Consider the following 26,713-nt stretch of genomic DNA (forward strand, 5'->3'; position numbering starts at 1 on the left):
CGCCGACGAATCCTATTGGTTGAGCGTCATACACCGTCATTAATATTCATAAGGTGGTCCGTAGCTGTGGTTGGGTTGTTGATTCGCTTCTAGTCCCGCCTCTTATTCCTTCGACGTTTGACCATATAAGTCCAACAAAGTCAAGCTTCACTGGGAGGGAGGGATGGGCTTTTTTGAATTCCGTTTAAAGTGGCACAGGTAAGGATAGTAAACAAAACGTTTTTATTTGTGTGCTTCTTCCGATACATTATTTAATTTTATACAAATATATGAACAATTAATTTCATTATATTGTTTGTGTACAATGTTTGGGGCACACCCTGACTCTGAGAGAACCGAGGCCAAGCGCTCCATCCCTCATCCAGCCTGGAATGTGTCTATTTGGATTTGGTCTCCAAGGGAACCTGTCTTATATGGTCCTGGTGTAGTATTTCCCAACCAATCTGGAAACAAAATACTCAGTGAAGTGTGATGGTCGGTATTAAGGTTGAAAATGCAATGAAACCCTGAAGGGAACCACAACATAAACTATAGGGGAAATAGAAGATGCTTGTTCCATAAAACTAGAATGATTTTATTAGTGAACATACTCCGTTCCTTCATCTTTACAACCAGTATGAACCGGAAAACCTGATGGATCTATTCTACGGATACACAAAAGCTATTTTTTGTATGCTTGACCCTTGTCTATATGTTTACCTGTGTGGATTTATTATAAAAGACACCATTTGTATAACATTTCCAATATTATTAGGATGAATGGCTTCATTGTTGTCCTCACTCTTGCAAGCCTTTAAATGTTAAACTTGTTTACCCAACCATTACAAAAAACGCTTTTAGTATTTTAATTTGTTAAACATAATTCAAACTCTTTTTATAACCTCCCCGTTTGACAATTAACCTTTTTAAATATAACCGTAAATCATCTTGCAAATGTATTTGCACCGTTTGACATGTACTACCCCGCAATAATAATCTAACCAATAAGCGAGCAGTGCGCCTCAGCGACTAATAAACTACATACCCCAGAATGCTTTGCGCCAATCTCAAGCTCTAGCATAGGATAACAGACGTCTTTCAGCAGAATTGAACGGGTAAATATTTGATTTCCTGAGACTGCTTTCGCTTTAAAAAGCCGATGCTACTTTCAGGTCAGCCGTTGCACAAACGTTAGAAGTGTCGTAAAACGATTTCAACGGTAAGAAATGTGTTTTTTGAAGCTTGATCGCGTCCGAGTGACCGAGGTTGTATTAAAGAATGGAAGAGACCAGACCCTGTGTTCAGATGCTGCTTGTGTAGATAACGTTATCGTACGCACGGATATTGTAGATGAACTCGTCTTTTGTCTTATGTTGAGTGATATAGTCTGTAAAACACGGAAAGGTCGGATCTATCGTCTTCAGGCTAGTAACTTGCATGCACGGGCTAAGCTTTGCAGTGGATATCAATGGATATGACAACTGCAACAAGCTGGAGGGAGAATAAAGCTGGTTTAATGAATAACTATGTACATTAATGGTCTCATCTTAGTCTGATGTGGTAATCTTTCATAATTTTTCCTGGAAAGCATGCAAACATTTAGTTGAAGTCGTGTTGGGATGCTAAGGTATTTGGGGCTTGTATCATATTGCTTTAGTTAATACATGCGGATTGTTTAATTTGTTTTCCTAAAAATCCATTTAGTTGCATTACAGTTTTTTAACTGTTAGTGATAACGATATAATGTGTTTCAACATGTCTGTATCAAATGTGTTCACAATTATTCATAGACCAATATTAAAGGGATTGTTTAACCGAAATTTTCATCATTTATTCATCCTCGTGTTATTCCAAACTTGAATGATTTTTCTTTTTTGCAGAACACAAAAGTAGATCTTTTGAAGAATGTTGATAACTACACTATATAGAAACAAAACATTTATCAAAATATCTTCTTTTGTGTTTCACGGAAGAAAGAGTCATAAACAAATTTTGAACGGCATACATAAGGACCATTTTTATTCTGGGGTGAACTGGTCTCTTTAAATAATTAGAATATTGTTATTGTCATTGGCCATAACTGTGCCGGAGCTCTTCACATATCTCAATATGTTGTCATTGTATCTATCGTCATTGTATCTATCATCAGCCACCTTACTTCCTGTTGGCCCAAAAATTTTTTTTGGGAATAGCTGCTTGCGATTGGTCCGTCATTAGTTGGTTGTGAAAACCATAAGATTTTGTTTTTACAGGTGCTGGACTCCGCATTCCTGATGTTTGCTGCGGACGTAGGAGTTTGAAAAAACAACAAATACAGCAAAACTACAATTTGAACCTTCGAGAGGAAGCAATTTTCTCTGTAGGCTTCTTAACTCAATGTGGGATGTTTGAGCTGTTTACGAGTGTTGGAGGAAAGACCCATCCCAAACCCGTCTGGAGGGCGCTAAGACACTGCCTGACTCAAAGCCGACAGGATTAACTTCATATTAGATTTGTGAGACAAGAGAGAAAGCACACCTGCTTGAGTTTACAATCCAGGCCACGCTGCTCCCAGTTTGTAAGCGTATCGTATCTTGTATGCGAGACGCCACCTTGAACTGTCAAACTTGGCACGGCGCGTGCACCACCTGAATCGCCTGTTGTTGTAGGACTTTACAAATCCTAATCCATTCAGAATCAAGGTCGGTCGTCCTCTGCTGCCAAAAAAGGACGTTTTCGTGTTTGGCTCCCAGATGCACGCTAAAGAATTTTTATGTCTGAAACAGAATGACCATGAGAGGATAGTGCGAAGCAAATGCACGTGCATATCTGTGAAGGCATCTCAGCCGGGCTGGAAAGAAGAGGAAAAAGTCCTTGAGAGAGAGGGGAACTGAACTCTGCCGGTCTCATTCAGGTCCTATTCTTTTTTCTGTATGGTGGAAGCGTGCATTCGCGCGATGGCTCAGTCGACAGAAGCAGCCACTGCCGTGTGAAGGTCTACGTGCAACGCTGTGAGTGAACGCACACACACACACACAGTTGGGGGGGTGTATACACGTAGTAGTTGTGATGTCACAAACGGCGTAGCTCAAGCACCAAAAAATATTATAAATGTTTATATTAAACAATGTATATATTATTAAATTATTCTAAAAATAGTTTGGGAAGGATTGAGTGGAGTTGATGTTTAACAAGTTACTCAATGATTTCAATAAGTCACACAACATCCACAAGCTATTCTTAAGTAATGAAGATCGAGCACATCCCATTGTAAAAGTTGTAAAGCCGGTGGGACAGTAGATCCCCTGTCTGGGCTCCCCTTTGTTTAGAACCTGTGTTTTTTTTTTTCTTTCGGCGTCCCCTCGGGCTTGAATGCTGGAGGACAAGGGCCACTTTGAAAAGCTGTGGTTCGGTTGCAGTTCACAGACTGCCGGTCAAATCTTGCTGATCACCGTCCCCTGTGTATACACCCCCAATCCCACAAGCCCCCGCTCTAGAAATTGGAGCTGCTCGGCACTTTTTGAGTTTGGGGACCTTTTCTGTCAGTCAAGAAGAGACTGCAAATGTAAGTTCTTTCCTCTTTTTGTGCGCCTCATGTGCCCTCCGAATTAGCATCTGTCAGATAAGCAGAGCAGGATGAAACTGAAGAAGCAGGTGACCGTGTGCGGAGGGGCTATCTTCTGTGTGGCCGTCTTTTCTCTCTATCTGATGTTGGACAGAGTCCAGCACGACCCGGCGAGGAGGCAGAGTGGAGGGAACTTTCCGAGGGTAAGCCGACGACTGTGTTCTTTTTATGAACTCCCTTGGTCCTGGGTTATATTTTTTGCTGTGGTGTTGCTGTGTGGGTTGGTTTGAACGGCTCTATTTATCAAAGTCGTTTTTTTTGTTTTTGCGTTTGAGTGTGAAGCTAGCGATGTAGCCAATTTGTTTCTGGCTGACATTAGCTACAAATCAACTACTAAATTAGCTAGAGAATATCTCGCTGTGTGCATTGGGCTTTCTGTTCGGTGTCTTTTGGTTAACATGAAAAACTAATTATTAAGAATATATGGTGGTGGTGGTGTTCTTGAAATGGGTTCCAGGATGGGATGTCGTTGACAGTGTTTGATGCAGAATAGTTTCCGTACTTATCGCGAGCCTCAGGGGAAATAAAGCTCATTATGCAGATGCTCTTTATATTCAAAGCGTGATGTAAATCAGAAGTCGCTCCGATTGTAAGCTGGCTGTGTACCAATGTTACAAAAATTGGGCATTTAAAGTGAAAATTCCACTCGTAAACATCACCTACGACATTCATTCGCAAACATCACTATTACTATTGCTCATGTTCAGGTTTTTGATGTCAAGGACCCCGTAAGAGACCCATATTGTATAAAATTGAGCATTTTAAGCCTGGTCCTTAATACCGTGCGTAATTTTTTTAATCAAATATTAATTGAAGGACCACCTGCAGTTCATTTGTGCCATAGACATATATGACAAGACAATCATACTCATTTGCATTTGGGCTATTTAACGATCAGAAGACCCTAGAAGCGTAATAACTTTCACAATGACATCCTGGCAACCACCCACAATCCCCTAGCATTGCGGCAAAGTTTTGTACATTTCCAGAATGTAGAACCCTTTGTATGTAATACCTTGAATTATAGGTTATTATCATACCTTGATGTTGTAGATCGTGGTGGTAGATAGATGACCCCTCCTCCCCTTTGTTTTTCAGAGCCAGATTTCGGTGTTACAGAACCGTATCGAACAGCTCGAGCAGCTTCTTGAGGAGAACCATCAGATCATCAGCCACATTAAAGACTCTGTGCTGGAGCTCACCGACACGGGCGCCGTCTCTCCCAGCGGGCACCTACCATTTCGCAGCGCCAACGGCTCTTGGGTGCTGCCTTTCGACGGCAGGCCCACTTTTCTATCCGTTAAGCCGCAGGACTGCCAGTTTGCACTGGGGCGCAGAAGCAAGACGGACCTGCAGGTGAGAGTCTGATTAAAGGGACAGTTCAACCAAAAATAACAATTCTGTCATCATTTTCTCACCCTCTTGTCATTTCTTACCTGTACGATTATCTTCTGCAGAATACAAGAGATGATATTTTGAAGAAAGTTGGTAATTCCCATTGACTTGCATTGGTTTTGTGTCCATGCATAAGAAGCGAATGGGTGCCGGTTCTGTTCGGTTACTCACTTTCTTTAAAATATCTGCTTTTGTGTTCTGCGGAAGTTGGCTAAGTTATTTGACATAAATACTCAAGTGTGCAATATTAAATATTTTTTGAATCCTCACATAATTGAATATTAAGGACATAAATAAGGAAGTAAATACTTTGGAGAAAAAAGACACATTTTGAGAAGTCACTTTCCATTGGGTATGTGCTTCGGGCTGTCATGCCTACTCTTAGAATTCTTGTCATCTGTCAATCATGTCAAGTTGTCATGAGACTCAGTTTGTTTGAAGAAAGCTCAAAACATGACCAGCGTCGTGGAACCAGCCCTGGATTTGATATCTATATTACATTTCTATGTCAGAAGGTTCTGAAGCTTTCAGAAAGACCTTTGAGAATTGAGGAAGAGTTACAGAATCCTGCTGAACGTTTTCATTACGTGTCTCAGGATTGATTGGTGGATGGCGCTTGTGTCTCTCTAGATGCTGGATGTTTACTCGCTGCTCAACTTTGATAATGTGGATGGTGGTGTTTGGAAGCAAGGCTTTGAGATCACCTACGACCCCAGTGAGTGGGATGAAGAACCGCTGCAGGTGTTTGTGGTCCCTCATTCTCACAATGATCCAGGTACATCAGCGTTTAATATGAAATATTTTTGGCGTACTTAAGAATGAATAAAGATACCGTGTGAGTTTTCTTTATCAGGGTAGGGAATGATTCATTTTAAGCAGGAAAATTCAGCCCAGGCTATTTGAAGAAATGTCAAAATATCTAAATTAGCATCTAAAGCCGATGAAAACGTTAAAAACACTTTTAGTCACTAAATGATAGCAATGGTTGTCAATGCAGGTACAGTTTGATGAAAGATTTGTGCAAGGAAAATGGGTTATTTCCTCACCTTGCCAATATGCAGCATCTCCGGTAAACCGTCTCCATAACACAATAAGATCCTCCCTCAGGACGGATACATTTGCAAACCTCTCGACTTGGCTTTTTTTCCACCGTGATTATCAGATGACCTAGAACTTCAAGTCGGTGACCCAATTCCCTGTAGTTTAATTTGGGTCGATACATTGTCACTGGGCTTCGTAGCTCTGCGTGTTTAATGCAGATTGAGTAATGCAGAACTTTTAATTCACCTTGTAAAGTTTTAATCAGTTTTAAATGTCTTATGTTAGGCTGAGAGTCAGCAGTGATCTGTTGGCCGACACAGATTTGAGCGGTTTTTGCACACCACAGCAACACCTCTGAATAATGAACAGATGGTGTTATTTGAACAAGTTGTTCATGGGGGAACGAAATGCTGGGGAATGGCGGCGTCTCCTTTTAAAGCTTTTTACAGTAGATGTTACATCCGTTTGTAGGCCAACCTGAAGGCTGAATCACCATGGCAAATTAGTTTTGGATTTATGATCTGCAGCTATTGCTTGCCTGAGACTTCCACATTTTGTTCTTCGACAAATTAGACATTTTTACACCTTTTTATATATGTTGGTTCTTGTAGTCTTTTTTAGCAAGTAAAGGGGCTTTAAAAATCACGTTGAATTACTTTTGGTTTTAACTTTTTAATAAGAACTATTTTATTCTGAACTTGTCACAGGATGGATCAAGACATTTGATAAGTACTACAATGACCAGACCCAGCATATCTTAAACAACATTGTGGTGAAGCTGTCGGAAGACCCTCGCAGGAAGTTTATCTGGTCTGAAATTTCATTTTTCGCCAAATGGTGGGAAAGCGCTGATGTACAAAAGCAAGAGGCAATGCGCAGGTCAGTAAAGTTTACGTTTGGTGTTGAATAATTGGTTTAAGACGATATCAAATGATGTCAACAAACCACGTTATGTGTGTAATGTACATTGTTAAGAGACAGGACATGAAACTTTTTGTATCCGTAAAGAATTGATTTGATGATTGGAAAAACTTCAACTAAATGAAACATTTAAATGTTGTCTCAGAAATAAGCTTAATTAAGTTAAAGGCACTAAAATGATAATAATGAAAAGATAAATATATATAAATAATCTTAAATAGCAACATCATTTTTTATAAATATATATTTTTTTACTAAAATTAACATTAAATCTAAAAATAAAAGCTAGTTTAAAATATTAATACAAAATATTATTAATAAAACGAAAATCAATGTTGGTCTGTCAAACGATTAATTGCGATTAATTTCAATTAATCGCTTCCACAATAAAAGTTTGTTGACATAATGTATGTCTGTGGCACTCTGTTTAGTCTGAGACTTCTTATGATCTGGTGTTGTAGATGGACACGGGTGAGATCTGTGCTTTGTACCCCACTGTCCTAATTTTTCTTTTAGGCTTGTTCTCAACGGACAGCTGGAGATGGTAACGGGAGGTTGGGTCATGACGGACGAGGCCACCGCTCACTATTTCGCCATGATCGATCAACTCATCGAAGGCCATCAGTGGCTGGAGAAAAATCTCGGTATGATTATGTGGTGTGATGTGGTTTAGTGGTCAAACTTCCTGGAGAAGACTTAGGTTTGTGAATAGACTATAAATCCATGTTTGATGTTTTAGGTGTGACCCCTCAATCAGGCTGGGCAGTGGATCCGTTCGGTCACAGCGCCACGATGCCTTACTTGCTGAAACGGGCCAACCTGACCAGCATGCTGATTCAGAGAGTCCATTATTCCATTAAAAAGCATTTCTCTGCCACCCGGAGCCTAGAGTTCATGTGGAGGCAGGTCTGGGGTGAGAGCAGGTCTTTATTATTACAAAACCAAAGCAAGTTTCATAGTAAAATATATACCTTATGTCATGTGATGCTGCTTTTTGCCCCATTATTAAATGTCTAATGAAGGCTGCAAAAACACATACATTTGACTGATGCCAAAGAGTCGAGCCAAACCAAATCCTGTGGCTTTTCCAGATCTTAACACACATCAGCATGTATTCATTTTCTTTCTTTCCAGATCCTGAATCAAGCACGGATATGTTCTGCCACATGATGCCATTTTACAGCTACGACGTGCCTCACACCTGCGGGCCCGACCCAAAGATCTGCTGCCAATTTGACTTCAAAAGGCTTCCGGGTAGTAGAGTAAACTGCCCATGGAAGGTGCCACCCCGAGCCATCAATGACGCCAACGTGGCCGAGCGGTGAGGATTTGATTCTGAGTTAGGCTTGCGAACGAAAGTAGGTTAATTTCCTGTGTTGGTCAATAAAACTCATTAGTGCGACACCCAGCTGGCACCAGCTGTATTACGTGGGTATTGTTTGAATTGGGATTAAACCCAAATCCATCTCTCGCTATACACGGTGGACCTGGAAAAAAACGAGATATTATCAAGCTTGTAGCAATTAGTGTGCATCTGTCTTTATATTATGCAGGGCATGCTGGTATAAAGGCATAGGGCATTGTGGGTATACCCTGAGGCTGTATGCATCAGATGTTTAGAACTAGAGATCGCTAGAGATCAGACTGCTAATCTAAGGGTTTACTTGATCATGTTTTACGTTTCAGAGCTTCGGTTTTGCTCGATCAGTATCGTAAGAAGTCCAAGCTGTTCCGTAGCAAAGTGGTGTTGGTTCCTCTGGGAGATGATTTCCGGTACGATAAAGTATTGGAGTGGGACCAGCAGTTCTCCAACTACCAGAAACTATTCGACTACATGAACTCCCATCCAGAAATGCATGTGAAGGTATGTTTACAGATAAGCAAGCTTTGAACTTTGACCTTAAACTGATATGATCCCAATAGGGTCGTTTTCTTTAATGTTATTATGGTATTAAGGTTCTATCAACCAATCACAGCTTTCATTATTTCCTTTATAATGGTATTGATTTAGTAAAACAGTGTATTGCGCTGAAATAGAATGTTGTGTCCTCAGGCTCAGTTTGCAACACTGACGGACTACTTCAACGCCGTTTACAAGGCTAACGGAGTCACCCCGGGGGCGCGACCGCCAGATTACCCTGTGGTGAGCGGAGACTTCTTCGCCTACGCGGACAGGGAGGATCATTACTGGAGTGGATACTACACCTCACGACCCTTCTACAAAAACCTGGACCGCGTGTTAGAGTCTCATCTCCGGTAAACTACTTTTGTGTCCACCTTCCCATAATACAGCACGTTTTCATTAAAAGTGTAAAATGACAGGGCTAAAACTAATATTATCATTTGTTTTAGATGTAATGCAATGTGTATGATTTAAGGTTAAAACACTGTATTTTCTACATAGCGTGCATGTTTGAATATTCTCTTTGCCCCGCCTCTCGGAAACGCGTTGATTTTTTACAAAGCTCATCGCTCTTTAAAGCGAGGTGGGCAATGATTGGCCAGTTAACCATTGCGTTATGAATGGTTGAATACTGCAAGCGTTTGACAGAAATGTATCGCCTCTTACCATAGTTGGAACATCAGGTTCCAAAGCAATTGTACTGACAAGTACGCCCACCTTACTTGCGTATACATTTGTGCGGTCTTAGTCAAATCATACCACGAACTGACGTAGATTTGTGGGGGTGTGGTTACACGAGGCGTTTCAGGCAGGTCTGGTGTAGCGTTCGCTTTTAGATACAATGCATCTTCTGTTCAGACACTTTAATTTTTGCAATTTTACGTGTCTAATACACACATGGGCAATTTATAACACACCAAAGACACAGAAAAACACCATATGACCCCTTTAAAAATATCTGCGTAATTGGTTTTGTAGTGCTCATTCATTTATTTTTAACAGTCTAACATAATTCAAATAACCTTGACAGGCTATCATTGAAGTATCTAAATTAAATTCTGCATTTTGGCATCTTTGTGCAAGTGTCTAGCTTTATTTGCCAGGATTATATTATGTTTTGAATAAATGCTGATTCTCTGTGGTATTATCAGTGAATTGTTAAAGCGGCTGGTCTCAGTCAGCTTGTGTTGGATGAGCGTTTCTCATTAGTCCACTTCTTTGTTTTCATTTGTGGCGTATTTCATTACCTGTTTATTATGCAACTTTATTAGTTGCAAGTTTTATCATATGGTACACAAATACACATTAGAGCGTTTTTGGTGCGCGTCTATTCATTAAAGCATTCCTAGAGATCCCTGCATTCAGTTCACTTTGTTTTGATCCAAATAGCTGTTTATAACATTTTAAAGGCATACACTGACAACTTTCTTGAGGTTTGCTTTTATGTGTCCAGCTGGTGTGTAAATTTTAAAGTGGGTGATGAAAGAGCCGCATAAACTCTTATCATGAGTGATAAAGCACTACATTCACTGAAGATTGCCAGGTTTGTGCAGTAGTTGACGTTATTGTTGTTTATGTTTCCTATAGAGGGGCTGAGATTCTTTACAGTCTGGCGGTCGCTCACGCGCGGCATGCGGGCATAGAAGGAGGTTACCCCACCTCAGATTACTCTCTTCTCACTGACGCCAGGCGGAACATAGGGCTCTTTCAGCATCACGACGCCATCACAGGCACTGCCAAGGAGATTGTTGTCATTGACTACGGAAACAGGTCTCTGTAAAAAAAGAAAGAAGTCTCTTTAAATGGGACATTATTTTGAAAAATAGTCTTTATAACTGTTTGAATGGATGTTTGGTGTGTAAGTGGCTCTTGTTGTTCTGCAGGTTACTGCGTTCTCTGGTCGGTCTGAAGCGAGTGATCATAAACGCAGCACACTTTCTAGTAATGAAGAACAAAGATGTATATCGCTTTTATCAGACAGAGCCTTTCCTGGAGACGGTGAGCAGCAGTATTGGTGTAATCTGACACAAGTGGTCGGTTTTATGAACACGCTTGACCTTTGACCTCTTCTGTCTTGTTGACATGGGTGCAGGACGACAGACGGGCCACGCAGGATTCTCTTCCGCAGCACACGCTTATCGAGCTGGAGTCTTCTCCGAGGTCAGATCCTTTATGCACAAATTTGAGGAGATAAGAGGGGTTTGCAAAACAGAAACTAAAAGAATAAACAATTAGTATCATTTTGAGTATTATTGTAACAACAAACCGTTTTTTTTTATTTTACAAACTTTTGCTAAATGTGTCTATTGTTTAACTGTACACCACCATTGTCTCTGACTGTGTGTTCATACCAAATGCGAATGAAGTGTTAAGCACGAGTGAAATGATGGGACATCCTGCGGACAGTCGCGCAAATGACGCCCGAGTTGGAAAATCTGAACTTTGGCGAAAATTTGCACCGCGTTAACCAATCAGGAGGTTGCGCTAGTAGTGACGTGATGATGGAAATTAGGCAGAATCCCAAACAACAATGGAGGACAAAATCATTGTTGCCGTTAGTGGATACCTGGAGCTGTACGATACATTTTAATTTTCTCAAAACAGAAATTAAAAGGATCTTGCTTGAAAGAAAGTGAATGAGGAGGTCGTACAATCTGGTAAATGATCAAAAACGATCTTTACACAATTTGAGCTGTAGTGAGATGAATTTGACGTGCAAATGAAGCGAATTTGACGTGCGAATGCGAGTAAACTTAAAATGTTCAAGCGTCCAACTATTTGCGCTAGTCGCGTTTGCGGTATGAACACACAGTTAGACAATGAGTAAGTTTTGTCAAATAAAGATCCCAGATGGAACCTATCCATGAATTTATCATGTGGTCTCAAATGTGTTTTAATGCGTGTTTGATCTTCGTCAGGTATCTGGTGCTGTTTAACCCGGTGGAGCAGGAGCGTTTGTGTATGGTCACAGTGTTGGTGAATTCAGCTAAAGTACGGGTTCTAACTGAAGATGGGCAAACGTTACCCGTTCAGCTCAGCGCACAGTGGGTGTCCGCCGTCGAAATGAGTGGAGAGGTTTACCAGGTACGGTTGTGCCAAATTTCTATCCATATCCTTGCTGGGATGAACACAGAAAAACATATTTGGATGAATGCTTTTGACCAAAGGGTTTTTGGCCACCATTGAATACCATAGTAGTAAAAATTGCTTTATAAATTTCTTTGTTCTGTTGAGCACAAAAGAAGATTTTTTTAAGAATGTAGGAAAGCAAACAGTTCTGGGGCAATTTTGACAATCGTTGTCTATGGTGGCCGAGAACTGTTTGGTTACAAGCATTCTTCCAAATATCTTTCTCTGCGTTCAACAGGAAAAAATATTTAACTCGAGGGTGAATGATGACAGAATTTTCAGTTTTGGGTGAACTGTCCCTTTAAATCACTGGGATTATGTTATGAGACAAGAAAGTCGATTTACTCAAACCTCGACACAGATTTAAAAAAAAAAGTACTCTGGTTCTGCTTTTTACTCAGGCCTCTTTCATGGTACGCCTGCCTGCGCTGGGATTGGCCGTTTTTCACCTGTACGACTCTGCCGACTCCCCCATGACCATGCACTCGGAAACGCTGCTGAGGATTCCCGGGCGGGGCCAGGCCATACGAAGTTTGGATCCTTTGCCCGTTCGTTCGCAGACGGCGGATCCTCAACCCTTCTACATCCAAAGTCAGTCTCTCACTCTGGGCTTCTCTGGAACAACAGGCCTGCTGGAGGTGAGATGATTTTCGAAAAAGACATCCAATTTCTTTTTATCAGGTGCCAAACAATGTTTCTCTTGTCCTTTTGGCCCTTTCCATTCTTTTCCTCCATTAGAGCATTCGACGCAAAGACGACCCCCAGGAGGTCAGGGTACGGATTCAGTTCCTCACATACGGCACTCGACCCTCAAAGGACAAGAGCGGAGCTTATCTCTTCTTACCGGACGGAAATGCTAAGGTATCTTCCCCCGGCCACACATTCCGGGATGAAAAGTAATTTATCAGACAGCGCTTGGAGAATTAAAACCTTTCTTTCTGTCTCTCAGTCTTACTCGCAGAGAGAAGCTCCGATTGTGCGTGTGCTGGAAGGTCCGCTCTTCAGCGAGGTCGTGAGTTACCACCAGCACTTCCAACAGACGGTCCGCATTCATAATGTTCCAGGTATTCCCTCGATCCTTTAGCCTTCCATCTGTCGCTCGTAAAAGCATGCTTGCATCTCGTCGTGAATTATCACGGATTGTTTGGTCGACATCTCTTGTCTCACTCTTGCAGGAGTAGATGGTTTGTCTCTGGACATCACCACCATGGTGGACATCAGAGACCAGAATAACAAAGAGCTGGCCATGCGTCTGGTTACAGACATTCAAAGTGAAGACACTTTCTACACGGACCTCAATGGGTTTCAGGTAAAACGCATCTCTCCCTTTCGATAAACCTGCTTCTTTAGTGTGTCTGGCTTCTACTTTCTTTAGCAAAGTATCTTTAGAAAGTATGGATTAAAAAAGGAGTCTCAACATGAACTTCTGTTGTTGCTTTTTCTCAGATCCAACCACGGCGGTTCTTCCAGAAACTTCCATTACAGGCTAATTTCTATCCGATGCCCACCATGGCGTACATTCAAGACAGTCAGTACCGGCTCACGCTTCACACGGCCCAGGCATTGGGGGTTAGCAGTCTGGCCAGTGGTGAGAACAAATCGCTTTAGTGCAATTTGCCGTAAATTACCAAAAATATCATCGCAAAAATGGAAATGACCTTATTGTATTGTATATTTAATGTATTGACAAATATCTACCAAACAATAACATAAGAAATAAAAACTTTTGTAATATATACATGCTGTATATAAAGTCATGTGACTCGTCACTTTACGAAGGTTCTTGCTCGGTGACAGCATGAGCTAGGACTCAAAATGTAGCCGCTTGTGTCCCCAATCGAGTCGATACAACCAATTCTGTTGAAAAAGTGCATCATTACATTGTTTTAATATGGTATCGACTCGGTTCCAAAGTATCCATACATTTTAAAGCCGTAGCGGTGAGTACCCTGAAAAAGGTTTTATGGATCAAGAGATGGCGAGAGTAAAAGCACATATAGTGAGACACAACGCTCTGCTTCTCTATTGATTTAATGCAATGTATCCGATAGATGAAGATGAAGTGAAACACAAGTCATCGCTCTCGTCCTTTGTTTCCTCTCTACTCTGTGTTTTCAGGTGAGTTGGAGGTGATTCTGGACCGGCGCTTGATGCAGGATGATAACAGGGGTCTGGGTCAGGGCCTTAAAGACAACAAGAGAACAGCCAACCGCTTTCGCCTTCTGTTGGAAAGGAGAAGCAATAGCGGAAAGGTGAGCTCTGATTTAACATAAAACTGGATTAGTTTGGGTTATTTTAAGCTATTTTTGTTGTTTCCATTTTTGTCTTATTGAAACATAAATTGTCTAAAGGTTGGAATAAGATCAATAATCATTTACAGAGCAAGAAAAGTCATTTGCAGTTTCACAATAATGTGAACAGCTGTTCAGACATTTGTCTAAAATGTTTTGGTTTCGAATTTGTCTATTTAAAAATAGCAGATGTTGTACAGACGACTCAGAAAGCAGAATGAACTATGGCACTTATTTATATTTGATGTACTTTTAAGGAGTTAATGCTAAGAACCTCAATATGTTTGTCAAATTCAAATCATTGTTTTTCCACAAAGCATTAATAGTGTCAACATTGTATTTTTACATGATTTTATTACCCAGGAGACTATTAAAAACACTGTTTACTCGGATGACCCCAATTTGCAATGCAGTCGGTGAAAAATAAGAGTCTTGTAATGCATGTAAACATATAAATTCATATAAAACACAAAACAATAAAGCCATGTCTTTTCAAAATACATTTAGTTTAAAAATTAAAGTGCGTTTCGGTTACATTAAAATGTTACAATGTTCTCGAATTATTTCTTTTTTAGAATTTTGCCTTAATGAAACAAAGCATTGACAAATCTTCATTGATAAATATAAATAATTAAATACAGATCAGACTTTTTGTGATCATTATAGATTTATTTCCAGAATTAGCTTTTATATTTTTGTACCAATAAAATGTGCCATGTGTTCTATAGCTTGACAGTGACAATTTAGCAAACAAACTAGTAATAATATTTTATTTTATATGATTAATATTTATATTTGTAATATTAAATGGCATAAGAGACACGTGTGGTTTAATTGGCAACTATCCATTTATAGTTATGTTTGTTTTTTTTTTGAATTTTTAGCCTTATTCTTATGTGTTTTAAATTGTATTATATGTCTATTTTATGTTGCTATATATGTTACATTTATTTTCAATTAAGTTTTAAAGTTATTGTTTTAGTTTTTATGTGTTTCACTTAATTGTATTTTAGTTTCTCGTCTTACTTATTTCAGTCTATTGCTGAGGCAATATCAATGTCAATGTTTAGTTTACATCTTTCGAATAGTTTTTAGGTTGATATTTTATTTGATTTCAAATACAGTCATGTTTTAATGGTTTGAGTAAACTATAATAAATCTGGTGCCAGCGTAATTGATATATGAGCTCTTTCTCAGATCTCAGTATGACCTGTAGGGGGCACTATGTTGTTTCTCATGAGGTCTGTTTTACTCAAAGGCTCCGGGGAGAATATGATCCTGAGACTAGTGTGTCTAAAAGCTGTCAAGTGTGTAATAATACTTAATGGCTTTTGGAGCTTTCACACGCCTCTCCGCTGGCTCAGATTAATTTGAATAATATATATTTTATGTAAATAAAACTGAGCTGTCTCCTGTAAGATTATAATAATCCTGTAAGTAATGCATTGTTAAAGTAAAAGGGGTGGGGCTCAACAGACCACCCCCTGCTGATCACGTTTTTTCTCTTCGTCCATTGTACTTCTCACTCTCTCTTTTCTCACATGCATGCAGCCTCTTGGCTCCTATGCTAAAGTCACCCACATCCTTAACAAAATCATTACTGGTATTTTAGGAGACCACAAGAAAGAGGTAACACAACCGTTCCAGTGCTGGACTCTAGCAATAGCAGTTTTAAGACCCCGTATTCACCTTATGTTACCATAGCAACCAGTGACAGGTTTCCTCCTGGACGGAGAGGCCAAAGGTCCTTTCCCGTCTGCTGTGTCCCTGTCTTTGCTGTTATGCCCCCAACCTTTCACAGTACTAGAGGATAACAGGCTTTAGAGTCTTGCTGCTCTGTAGTTTTTTTCCTTTTATAGTTCATCTAAAAAATAAAAACGTTCAAATCTCTTGTGTTGTTCCAAACCCATCTAACTTACTATTGTAAAATGTTTGGAAATATTGTTAGGAGTCATGTTAGCAGCTGTGGTCACCATTCACTTTCATTATATGCACAAAAGTGCAATGAAAGTGAATGGTGACCAAGGCTTTCATTCCGTCTTTTGTGTTATTAACAGAAGAAAGAAAGTCATACATGTTTGGAACAACGCAAATTATTTCAATTACATTTTTTGAGCCACTTGTATAAAGTTGTTTACTGACCCCTGTCTGTATCTTCCAGATGGTGGACAGCAGATCGGTCAGCTTCCCATCGCTGCTCAGTCACATGACCTCTTCCATCCTAAACCACGATGTGCTGGCGCTTCCCGTGTTGCCCAGGAAACACGGCGTGCCCCCCATGCGCACCTTCGCACCATTGGCCGGCACGCTGCCATGTGACTTCCACCTCCTGAACCTCAGGAGCATCCAAAGCTCGGTAAATAATCCAACGATGTGTGTGTGTCGGTGTCTCCTGCTGTTGGAACTGATGAAGGCTCGAGCTCATGATGTGTCGTGTTTTTATCTTCTGGTAGGAGGTGGATTTATTTTCTTGACATTTATTTGATATGGTTTCTCAGCAGGACGCACACTCTCCGTCTCCTCATACGGCTCTACTATTTCATCGCCTGGGGCTGGACTGTGGTCTGGAGGCTCAGAACCCCGGTTTCAACTGTACTACCACACAGGGCCAGGTCAGCATCCTCAGAAAGAGTAGTCAGTTAGTACTACTAATAATAATTATGATTGACTAAATTACTCTCTTTTCTCCAGCTGACCGTTTCTGGACTGTTCCGCGGGCTGGATGTACATTTGCTGCAGCCCGTATCTTTATCACTCATGCACTCTCAGCCTCCGCTTTCCAACGACTCCTCCATCCATCTAGAGCCAATGGAAATCTCTGCCTACAAGCTTAAGCTGTGCTAGGACAAAGTTGCACCAGAGCCGGGCACTCCGTTTGGACACTCGGAACCCGTGTTAGCTAAAGTAGAGAGCCACAGCTGGATGAACAGAGTAGTTTGTTTATCCAACCCATCCAAATCAACAAATCTACATGAAGGCGCTAGTCCCTCTCGAGGTGAAAGGATCAAAGACTCAAAGATGAGAATGTTCCAGCCGAACGTAGAAACTTGGTAGCTGCACTTGGAGCTGAAATAAAAGATAATGCTCGAGCTTGTTTTTATTGGACGGAGCACAAATCGGCTGACATCTTTTTTATTCCCGCCGACCATTGTTTTTATCCGTTTTTGTTTGATTTTGGCTCGTATGTTTCATCGCCACACCTTACTTAAACCCATTCTGGAGTTCATACTGTATGTAAATATGTCCAAGCTATACGACTGGATCTATACAAACTTGTGGGACTCTGTGCAATATGTAATGCTTCACTTTCCGCTTCTTCGTTTGCTTTTTCTACTCTAGGCCTTGGAAGCAATGCTTGAAAAGCTCGCTTTATTTCTTTGTCTTTGCTTGTGCAGGGCAGACGCATGATTTCTATGAATGTGAGTTGCCACAGATGGTCTGTGAAGGCCATCAGTGGTGTAACTTAAAAAAAACGTCTTTTTTTCATAATAGGCCACGATGAACCGCAATCCAGTGGTGGTCTTCAGCTAGCTCTATTAGAGGTCGGTTATTGGTAAGTTGCGCGAGAAGACAAGTGCCGACTTTACAGATCTGTACGTAAACTTTGTCACAGAATGAAGCTGCTTTTGATAAGCTAGCTCTGAAGTCTGTTGTTGTTTTTACGTTATTATTTGACATTTTGCATCGCGATTAGCATTCAAAACGATCCTTGAATCGCTGAATGTTTGTTTATACCGCTTTGTGTCGTCTTATGTGCAGGTCTGAGACATTTTTTTTCCAAAGCAGTTAGCCCCGTAAGGACTGTTTTTGGATTAGACTTCAAAGATATGCAGCGCTGTATTATTTTAAAGCATCTAAGGATCAGTCTGAGAGCTTTTCAAAGAGCACCCAGATCAGTCAGAGAGCTTACACCTATACATCAACACATAAGATAGCCTCTTGAATACCTTCCGCAGTACTTTCAGGTAATGGAACATTACTTGTATCCGACTGTAAAGATACAGGCCACTACAGGCCGCTTTCTCATAGTAACACGGTCCTGCATTCGCAATAAATTGTGGATTCATCTACATGTTTGTAATTCTTGTATGTCGTGTAGCAGATCCATCTTGGTCCTTTTGTCTGTCACCTCGGTAGCTTGAGTCAGCTTCTGAAACTGTCCGGCTGACACGGACAAGCGTCGAAAACCTGTTCCACAATCTGTCAGTTTAAAGTCTCTCGGCTTTTGATTTAAATGACCAAAAACATTCTGGCTTCCCGATTATCTCTCTGCGGGGTGTCCATTCCGATCACTCGGACCGTAAACAGACTTTCCCGGCTAATCAGGTTTGGCAGTAGCATCCTATCAGAAACGTAATTTTCTGCGGGGGGAAGGCCGCTGCGCATTGAGTATGAATGGCGTGCGAGCCAAACGTCCGTCCACGGAGCACGTTTTGGCTCCCGGCGGGGTTTGCTTGTCATTCCAGAATGTTCGTTCTTCCATAATTTCACTTTTGTAATTCATATTCATTCTCTCTCTGTGTGTATCACTGCCATGTTTATGTTCTGCATACACTTGTCCAATCAGCTGTTCTGACAGATCTCATAGTTAGATGTCCTTTATTTGTGTAGTCAGTTTTTTCTGAGAAAATGTAATGGCGACGTATTGAAAGATTAATGTATTCTTTTTCCCCCGTTTTTTCGATTTGGTTTCTTAGCGTTTGTTTTGAAAATGACTCGAACGAAGCAAAATGCAAAGACATTAAAGAGGACGTTTAATAAAAATCTGACATTTCAAGAAATGTGGGAATGTTATTATATATGCATCCATGCTGTTGTGTATTCAATTGCTAAATCTGAACCAACCATTTTCCTTGCCTTTTGTCCAGAGTTTGTACAATTTTGTTGTTGTGCTCTGAATCAAAGACAGGGGGCAGTAGGGGGTCATCTGCAGTTAGCTCCTGCCGTGGTGTGTGGAGTTCAGTTCGCAAGAGTTCACAAGATATTCTGCTTTTTATATCAAACCACCCACGATAATGGCCAGAACATCAGGTAGTGATTCTAGCAGACACTGTGGTTTGTACCCTGCGAAAGGACAGAAAATACAGCTGACCTTAATCAGAGCCGACAGATCTCTGGCCTTTTTTGATGCCCTTTAATGCCCAGTTGAGATCAGATTTGGTTTCATCTACAGCCGCAGAGATTGTGTGTTAGAGTTGGAAAAAGGCCCTCAGCCAGGGCGTTTGAGAAAGAGCCCATTCCTCTTAATAAATCTGCCAGCGATGTGGGCTGAGACGGCAATAAAATTCAATCTCACAACTAAGGGCTTTAATAAGACGTGAGAGGTGCTGATAGATTGAGATGTTTTTAAAGGATTAGTGCACCAGAAATGAAAATTCTGTATGGCTTTCTTTTCTCTGTGCAACGCCAACACAATTTGTTTCTCAAAATGGTCACGGCGTTCTTTTCAGAACAATAAAAAGCAATGTTTTGTGAATATTAACTTAAAGCAATCTGTCATCATTAACTTGGTCCAAATTTAGAACGCTTGTTTCCAAAAAAAATTGGCCAACTCTGACTACCATCACCGAAAAAAAAGATAGGATTTATGTACCTTTTTAAGCTATTTGCTCAAATTTTAGCACAGTTTTTATTTTAAGTAAACTGCGTGCAAAAACTTAAAAAAAGAGAAAAACTTGGTGTGTGCAAAACTTGCACATATAAACATAAAAATATAAGTAAACCCTACTAGTTGTTTATTAAGGTGAAAAAGGACAATGGTACCCAAAAGTGACCCAGAACTTTCCTACAATCTTCAAATCTGTACACATTTGTTTGTTTTGAGGAACACAAAAGTAGATATTTTGGAGCAACTTAAGGGTGAGTAAATGAAGACAGAATTTTCATTTTTGGGTGAACAGTTTCTTTAAAGCAGGGGTCTTCAATTACTTTTCTTTGTCCAGAATCCAAAAGTATAAATAAGATGTGGGCCAGTTTTTCATAACCGTATCCTTATTCCTTCTATTATTTAGTATTTCTGTTATTTACTGCATGTTATTACTTTTATGCAGTTTTTTGTTGCTGTTACTTATAAGTCATATATTAAACATGAACACAAATATTGCATCCAGTATTAATGCCTTTTCATGATATTTAATTCAAAGGGATATTGTATTTTTGGTTGTATTTTATATTCTTTAAAGCGTTAGTTTACCCCAATTTGAAATTGCTGTTAATTTACTCTCACCCCCAATCCCCCAGTACATCCAAGATGTGGGTGGCATTGATTTTCTAGAAGATATTTATGAAGATATTTAGTTGACTTAGTCAAATCAATGAAAGTCAAAAGCACCAATATATTCAACACAAAAGTAATCCATTCCCCTTGTGATGATAAATTAGTGCCTTACAAAGCGAATTAATTGATCTGTGCAAGAAAATGCATGCTATATGAGCTTATATGAGCAAGGCCAGATCCTTTGTAGTGTGTGTTCTGGAGGGAGATGGACTCCAGTGTCCAGTGTTGTTCGGTTCCCAACATTCTTCAAAATATCCCCTTTTGTGTTCTACAGAATAAAGTCATTCATACAGGTTTGAAACGACATGACGGTAAGTAAATGATTAAAATAGTATCGTTTTACGTGAATTATTCCTTTAACTGAGATCAAAGCTCCGAACCAATGTTTTTATTGGAGAACTGAGTGAATAAAGGATATTACACAACAAAGACAAGCTCAAACGCTATTCATCAGATATGCTCATTGAAGTGGTGGGTAAACATGCTTAGTAATGCCCTTATGAAAGATGTGAAGTCTGTGTATTTTACTTAGGATGTCAGCCAAGTCTTAACTCAAACGATCCGACCTCATACTCGTTCTGAATGTCAGCAGAACTTTTCTCTCTCCGGGCACGTAGAGTTTCTTCCTCTAAAAGCATGATGACAAACCTCTTACATCACACTACGGCGAATTCAGCCTGAAAGAATCATTTCAAAGAACAGAAATAGCCTCTCGTCTCTCAGGAACTAAAGATCCGCGCCAATTGTTCGGCCCATTAACAAGGCAGACAAAATCAATTAAGTTCTAGTGGAACATCTCGGAAGGATAATGCAGATTTTTTTGGTGGTAAAAATACAACCCACGACATCGCCGGCTCTTGTACTATTAGTCAAAGACACAGCTGTTACATTAGTGGCCCAATGGCAAATCAATGCAAGAGAGCTACATAAAAAACCCCAGCATGACGGAAATTAATTTTCAATATTCTCTTAGAAGTGCACACTGAAGAGAGAAATCATCACGACACCTCAAGTAGCTGGACCATCCGTCTTTCTGTCTTATTGCTCAATTAGTATGTACGTGGCGGCAGCAATCTCACTTATAATGCCAAGTAGGCAGAAGCTTCAGGCATGGAAGACGATATCCCATTTCTCCCAGCTGAACTAATTACGGAAAGCATTTTTAAATGTGCCATTTCCATAAACTGGATCTCTCCCCCATCTTCTGGGATGCACTTTTTTCTCCACTGTCATAAGGATCGGCCTTGTATCAAGTACTCATGAAATATTTATGATCATCCATATCACACTTTACTTAGCGAAGCGCATAATGTGTGGGCTATTCATTTAGGGTGATCGTACAGCAAATGTACTTCGATTATGGGATGGAACCCACGCAAGAAGATACTGAAATGGGAGGGTTTTAGTAGCATCACCTGTCTCCCATCATCAGAGTTGTTGAAGTACTTTTAAATGTTTTTGAATAAACACAGACGCAACAGATGTTTGCAATTGATTTAATCACTGCAGTTTTGACAGCAGTTTAATAAAAACGGTAAATGTCTTGATGCGATGCTGAAAGCTGTGGAAACAAAATCATTTTGACGTTTATCGTGTTGTGAGCATTTTATTTCAAAGTTTGATACGCATGCTTGATATCTTCATCTTGACCTATTTTAACTACTGTCAATGTCACTTACCACTATACACTCATGTATGTACAGCTGCTTCATTGATATCCTACAGGTACAGTACAGTATACGGTAATTGTTTTAGACTTTGATTTAATTTAGTTTATTGTTTATCATTCACCATGTACTTTCGGAGTTAAATGGATTGTTGCATCACAGTAGTATGGAGTTAATGATGTTAAAGGGATAGTTTACCCCCAAATCATTTTTTTTCATTATTTACTCACTCTCATGTCATTTCAAAGCTCCATGACTTTTTTCTTTTGACGAACAGAAGATATTTTGAAGTGTGTTGGTAACCAATAGGGATGTAACAATATTATATTGTGTTATGGCGTATGAAACAATACGTCTTCCGGGCCTAAAATAGAGAATGTTAGAAAAAATGAAAGATGTTCCCTTTGGCAAGGTCCATCTGGTGCAATTTTTTTCTTTTATAAATATGATTTTTAGGTCATTTGACCCATCTTGTACTTTAACTCATACCTCTAAGCAACAGTTATGATCGGAGGATAAAGAAAAGTCGTCATTTGTCATTTTAAATATTGTAATACAAACCGTACCACAGACGTTCTACCGAGGTCTTATCGCACAGTGAGATTTTGACATTGTTACATCCCTAGTTACCGAACAACACATGGTCCCATTGACTTCCACAGCATGGGCACAAAACCACAAAGACATATCTCAAAATATCTTCTTTTGTGTTCTACAGAAGAAAGAGTCACATACAGGTTATGAACCACATGAGAGTGAATAAATTACATTTTTTTTTTATTATTGGGCGATGAATCCTGAGTTTAACAACAGCTTGACAAACAGGGGCGATTTCACATCTCAGGGCTGGCGATGACCTTTTTGGAAACTATTTCGTGCTTGCAAAAACAAGTAGAGTCAAATGAGACCTAAAAATCAATTGAACGTCCTGTGGAACAAAGATTATTTTTGACTTCCAACACTAATATTGAAAATTCATTATGAAAACATCAGCGGGGAAATGTGTGAGGGAACAAATTCATTAAAACCAGAACAGACAAACCAAAATGAACTAACAGTGAATCTTTAATCTCAATTATAAATATGCGAGGTTACTGTGGTCTGAAATAGCTAGTGATGGTTCGCCCAAAAACAAAAGAAATTCCGTCATAATTTATTCATCCTTGTGTCCAAACCGGTTTGACTTTCTTCCGTGGAACACAAAACAAGATATTTTGAAGAATGTCCACCTATTCATTTGCATTGGATTTGTGTTCATACAATAGAGGTAATTAGGTGCTGTCTAGTAATCTCATTTCCAGCTTTGTGTGCAGTATACAGTGAACTGTATGGACTGTGGGCGGTCTGTTGGTAAACTAAGACACTGCTCTATCTAGCTTGATGGACAGATAAGGTGATCTCTCAGCTCAATATTTCGATCCCTGCCACTTCATATCTGTGCCTGGGGCTCTCGGCAGACTGAAGTCTGCGTCACGTTACTTCCTTCCGTGCTGCTATGATTCTCTTTTATGCCGTCGTTGCAATCGTTTAGATTTATGCACGGTTAAATCATCCCTGATTGAATCGCTGGTGATGTCCCGAAGCTGAAAGCTGCCTAGCACAGAGAGCTGTACATTGACTTTATCGCCAGGGCTTATAGGATGAATGATGCAATGGCACAAAGGACTTTTGAGCAAAAAAGTTTTGTTCATAAAACAGTCTGAAACGTTTTATTAAAAGTTGACTGGAACAATTTTCAGCCCTTATTCTTGTTACAAAGTAAAAGGTTGGGTTTGCACAAACCCGGCACAAGCACATCTACGCACACACACAAACAAACATATACGCACATCTGATCTTAATGACCTTTAGTGGTTTAAAACTGAGACCACTGATAAAAGCACGAGTCCAAATAAAAGGAATCATTGAGCTGTCCTGTGTTTAATCAGATATTGACGTTAAACTAGCGTTGTGTATGGTGATGATCTCTCTCACGCGCGCACAAACACACAGCACACTCCCATTGGCTCTGCAATTAGTTCTGCATCCCATTATTGGAAAACAGATGTATAAAAAGCTCCACACCAACAGGAGGCGCTAAAGAGCACTTTGAGTCCGTATAAAAGCAGTCTTTTCGCTGTGAAACTCCAGTTCTTCGCTGTCCGACTCGGAGTTCACCCCCGCTGTTGCATCGTCGTCCCCCCACACAGTGGGGATCCCCCGGTACGATACCTTCCCTCGTCCGAGACCGAAGCCAAACCCTACTCGTATCCCCCCTCCACCAGAGTCCACCACCGGCAATTTGGTCCTCCTAAAAAAGGGAGCGCCGGCTGCTCCCGAGTGCAGCTGCAGCAACACGAAAACCGCTGCGAAAGTAGCCAGGATGAAGGCACAGCTGAGCACCGCTACCAGTGCCGGCAATTTTGAGGGCACTCCGGGCTCCCGTAAGACCCCCTCCGAGCCTTGTACTCCCTCGCCGGATATTCTGTTTGGGAGGACAGGGATGCTGGGAGATTTTCGCTCCACCTGGTTTTGGTGCAAGCAGGAAGCGAGTGCCAGGTGACTGTGCGGAGGGCACGAAAGACATTCGTTTTCTCCCGGCCCGGAGCAGGTCAGGCAGGCCGGGTGACAGGGGAGGCAGGCCTGCACGGTGGAGTGCTCCACCCAGTTGTCCAAAGACAAGTTGAGGACCTGCGGCCCGGAGCTGAAGCCGGGAGGGCAGGACTTCACGCAGCCTTGCAGGAAAAGCGAGAAGCCTGTGCTGCATTCTGGAAACAGAACATGTCATCAAAGACGTTACATCGGAATCATTAAAGACGACAAGAAGTGATGTTCACAATGTATTCCATATCCATGATGTGATGCATTGCCGTGGATTCTTTTTTACAACGGAAATGTGGGTTTCATAATGATGTGATTTTATTGGCCTTGGTTATGTCAACAGAAAAGCTGCTTCAGAGACGGGAAAAGTTATTAAATAGTGATGAAAGAAGATGAAAATAAAAGCTTTTTCTAAACAATAACGACATGCCACTTATGAATCATGCAAAATAAAACCCGCAATAACAAGACAAGTAAATTCGAAAGCTTTTAAATATGCAAGGATGGAAAGCAATTCATGCACAGAAACTCAAGAACAACAAACTTTACATGTATAAGCATTTGCATCTGCCTGAGGTGCCACAAATGTTCCGTTATAATGAAACAGTCGGTCCCTTATTTTGTGATCAGAATCGAATTACTTAGTTTCACCTCGTACAATTCAGGACTATCTGCAGTAACACCTGAGAGCACCTTATGAAAAATGAGTGAAATAACTTTGGGTTCGTCCTTGAGACGCTGTCTGCACCGTATGGTGGCTATGATGGAAAATCCATCATGGCACAGAAACTTTTAATAGGTCAAAGTGAAGTCTTCTAATTAAACAAACTAAAGTTTGTTTACTGACCTCTAGAGGTTTAAGGGAAAGAACGACCTTGCATCAAGAAGGCGCAGAAATTTGAAAACTTTCCTCCACCTTCAATAATGCAAACCTCTCTGGTACCGCAGTGTTTTGCAATATTCATACTCATAAACATATATTAATATTCATAAGAACTGGGGGTAGACACACTGAGACATAAGAGAATTTCTATATGAGTTTTAGCCAATTAACTACTGTGTGTGTGTAATAATATTTCCATGCGGCTGAATAAATTAAAAAGCTTGTTAAAGAAAAAGCCCCTTAAAGGAATAGTTGACACCCTTAAATAAAAATGCATTACTTGCTCGACCTCCTGTTTTATAAAGCAAAATATATTTTGTTCAGTATAAATACTTTTGAAAGAATTGCCATGCAACTGTTTTCTATACAATGAGAAACTGTAGTAATCAAGTATCAACATCGTAAAAAAAAGCACCATAAAAGTAATCGATAAGGCACGAATGTCATATTCCAACACACTAAAAACTTCATAAACTATTAATATTTCTTCCTCTTCAATATTTTTAAACCCCAAGAAAGACAAATTTGTCATTTTTGTCTGAACTGTCCCTTTAAGGAATGCCCTTTGAAATTGTTCATTGGCAAGCACTGTTGGTCCAGGGTTATGCGTGTCTTACCGATGCAGATCTGCTGTGTATCAAACGTTTTGCAGCTGTTGTTTGACGGTCGGGTGTAGTCTACAATGTACGGATCCGTGGCGCTGGAGCCGGTCCCGTACAGAATGAGCGTGAACTGAGACAGAACTCCTGTGGAAACGATATCCAGCTTAAATTTCGTCCATTTAGCAATTAGTTTTTGCAACTAGTGCATTTTTAGAACAATAGTTGTGGTACCGTAATCGTTAAGTCCAGCGGTGTTCTCAATCTCCAGTGTCCATTCTCCCCGAGGGTCCTCGTCCCAGGAGTGTGTGGTCATGAACGCCCAGTCATTAAAGCCTTCGGCTGAGTTGTCCTGAGGCCTGAAAAGAACCCAAAGAGAAACTCCGGTAAGGATACATTTGTAAGCGTCCTCTTAGAGTACAAATGTTTAGTCAATTGTGAAAC

At 40.4% G+C, this 26,713-nt stretch overlaps 2 protein-coding genes across 7 annotated transcripts in view; one reads left to right on the forward strand and one right to left on the reverse strand.

Annotated features, from left to right (window-relative positions):
• Positions 1–176: 176 nt before the first annotated feature.
• Positions 177–20,366, forward strand: man2a2 (mannosidase, alpha, class 2A, member 2). Of its 5 annotated transcripts, XM_056739938.1 has the most exons (25): positions 980–1,094; positions 2,232–2,660; positions 2,745–2,969; positions 3,571–3,726; positions 4,682–4,939; positions 5,609–5,753; positions 6,727–6,898; positions 7,457–7,584; positions 7,680–7,853; positions 8,075–8,261; positions 8,627–8,804; positions 8,994–9,196; positions 10,431–10,613; positions 10,727–10,841; positions 10,936–11,003; positions 11,762–11,927; positions 12,374–12,610; positions 12,711–12,833; positions 12,922–13,036; positions 13,148–13,281; positions 13,419–13,560; positions 14,091–14,224; positions 16,425–16,619; positions 16,762–16,875; positions 16,955–20,366. In XM_056739938.1, exons 4-25 carry the CDS (start codon positions 3,595–3,597, stop codon positions 17,105–17,107), a joined length of 3,456 nt encoding a protein of 1,151 aa, XP_056595916.1. In that variant the 5' UTR covers positions 980–1,094; positions 2,232–2,660; positions 2,745–2,969; positions 3,571–3,594; the 3' UTR covers positions 17,108–20,366. The 5 variants fall into 5 exon arrangements, with proteins under 5 accessions (XP_056595917.1, XP_056595916.1, XP_056595913.1 ...); XM_056739939.1 differs by lacking the exon at positions 980–1,094 and adding an exon at positions 177–198 and having other exon boundaries at positions 2,232–2,969; XM_056739935.1 differs by having other exon boundaries at positions 2,232–2,969.
• Positions 20,367–23,900: 3,534 nt separating this feature from the next.
• Positions 23,901–26,713, reverse strand: part of furinb (furin (paired basic amino acid cleaving enzyme) b) — a 58,302-nt gene continuing 55,489 nt past the window's right edge. Inside the window, exons 14-16 of one of the 2 annotated variants that reach the window (XM_056740452.1) lie at positions 26,504–26,628; positions 26,288–26,416; positions 23,901–24,954 (exon numbers count right to left, since the gene is read on the reverse strand). In XM_056740452.1, coding sequence (XP_056596430.1) covers positions 24,284–24,954; positions 26,288–26,416; positions 26,504–26,628 — 925 coding nt within the window. In that variant the 3' untranslated portion in view covers positions 23,901–24,283. The remainder of the gene's footprint in view (positions 24,955–26,287; positions 26,417–26,503; positions 26,629–26,713) is intronic. The other variant, XM_056740451.1, reaches the window with a different exon arrangement.

Source organism: Triplophysa dalaica, chromosome 24 (assembly GCF_015846415.1).
Source record: "Triplophysa dalaica isolate WHDGS20190420 chromosome 24, ASM1584641v1, whole genome shotgun sequence".
Classification (NCBI taxonomy): domain Eukaryota; kingdom Metazoa; phylum Chordata; class Actinopteri; order Cypriniformes; family Nemacheilidae; genus Triplophysa; species Triplophysa dalaica.